The following is a 1,978-nucleotide window of genomic DNA, read 5'->3' as shown; positions in this document are numbered from 1 at the left end:
GTCTTTACTTTTAAATCTTGGTACAATAAAAATGTTACTGATGTATTTAAAAGGTTAATACCTATGTATTTAAGCCTCGTGGTTAGAAAGCAATACCTCCCAACCACTCGGCCATGCATGCTCACAAGCAATTAGTAGGAAATGCCAGAAAATCACGAAAAAGTTAGATTGAGTCGCAGGCTGACAATGAAAATCTAAGTTCACCTGAACTCGCTTGCTTCTTTGTTTCGTTACTCCGCTCAGTTATGGTGAATGCAGAAAACGTCATGGATGAGATGGGGGTGCGATTCAACCAACGCTCTCCAACCATCCGTTTTCTTCACTTCCTCTGCATTCCTCCGCATGAAATCGATTACGTATGCTTTCAAAATATTTGCTCTGCAATTAGCGGCTAAGATCAAGGTATCCGCCGCATTATCCGCTCCCACCGTGGTCAAAAGGGATTCTTCACACATTTTCTTCAGCGGAAATACGTCGAATCGGTCAGCAGCTCGGAGTAATTCGGAGGTACGGCATTCAATATTATCTACTTTTCCAGTGTAGATAAACCGGCACAGTTTAAACAGAATTTCAAAGTCAATGTTATAGATTTGCACACACTTTTTCGCCATCTCTTCCCAGCCATCCTCGAACAACGAACGGAACATAGGGCTTCTGACTCCCAGAATCGCTTGGTGTAGTTTGAGTCCCCTGTTGCCCACGAACAAGGTGACATCGCTGAATGACGGATTTTCAAACAGCCGCTCCAGGTCTTGCACAAGCTGATCCCTTGGTGCTGTTGGGTTAATGTCATACTGAGATCGGAGCCCATTGTAAGATATGACAATTAACTCGCAGAAAACCGTCAATTCATCGCCAGGTAGCACGGAATTAGCTTCATAAAATATATCTTCAAGGCGGACGAACTTGTCATAACCCCAAGCACTACCGACATAGTAAGCATGGGCATGTTGGTCTACGAATATGTTGACCTCTTCCTGTCGGCAGTTGATCAGGGAAAACTTGCTCCTTGCGCACAACGGCGGCCCATTGTTGGCGACCAGCATAGCGTAGATTGACACGTATCCCTCGGTATCTTGTCTGAAGTCATTTGTTTTGAGCTTCAGACACCACTGCATTTCCGGATCTTCGGCTGGAGCGAAGGTGGGGGACACGATAAAATCTTCCGATACTGTCCCGCAGAGAGGAAAGTTTAAGATTTTCCAAAGATACGTCAAGCGGTACACTGTCGCGGGAGGGATGCTGCCGTCTCCTTGGGGCTGGCTGCATGGTGGCGGGTAGTTGGCCATGGCGGTGGTGTCGCGACGCTGTCTGTGAGAAGACGCGGCGTGGCTAGACGAATGAGGCGAGGGGCGGCGGAGGGGGGCACGGTGGAAGGAGGCGCCCCACTCCACCTCGAGTATTTTGCCTTTTTTCCTGGCACACCCTTGTCCGTCAGGGCGGGCGTTAGTCATCATAGGTAAAAGGATTTGAAATAGAGTAAAACTCGATTGTCCTCTTCAGTACGAGTGTATCATATGTGATAAATCTGTTTTTTCTTTGAATAATTTCCAGATCTAAGAGTGTCTCCAAGTGCTGATCGCCGCTTGTATCGTATTCTATAAATTCTGTGCTTGAACATACTCAGCTACTTTCGATCTCTCTCGCTATCTCGAATCTCAAGCGTGGTTAATGACGAAACACTCCAGTTTTGGCGTTATCCTACAATGAGTGGTATAAAAAAAGGTGAGTACTATATATTGATACTGTATTACTTGAGTTCAGTATGATGACCTTATATAACATCAATACTATGTATGTTTGCTATTTATTTCATTATGCATGAATCCTTTTCTTTTGATTGTAGCATTATTTTATTAAAGTTTACTATATTAAATTATTAACAAATGATTTTCGCTAAAAGATTTAATAATTTTTAAGGGGATTGATATTTTTCAATTCTATTTCCTTAGAAAAATGAGGAAAACGCAAATTATCT

General features: G+C 43.5%; 1 protein-coding gene across 1 annotated transcript; it reads right to left on the bottom strand.

The window, feature by feature from the left end:
- Positions 1 to 239: 239 nt before the first annotated feature.
- Positions 240 to 1,454, bottom strand: LOC124171119 (speckle-type POZ protein-like). The gene has a single exon (XM_046550257.1). The coding sequence runs from the start codon at positions 1,452 to 1,454 to the stop codon at positions 240 to 242; it is 1,215 nt and encodes a 404-aa protein (XP_046406213.1).
- Positions 1,455 to 1,978: the final 524 nt, after the last annotated feature.

This window comes from Ischnura elegans, chromosome X (assembly GCF_921293095.1).
Source record: "Ischnura elegans chromosome X, ioIscEleg1.1, whole genome shotgun sequence".
In the NCBI taxonomy this organism is placed as follows: Eukaryota; Metazoa; Arthropoda; class Insecta; order Odonata; family Coenagrionidae; genus Ischnura; species Ischnura elegans.
Note: the sequence above shows the minus strand (reverse complement) of the source record. Positions and strands in the feature narration are given on the sequence as shown.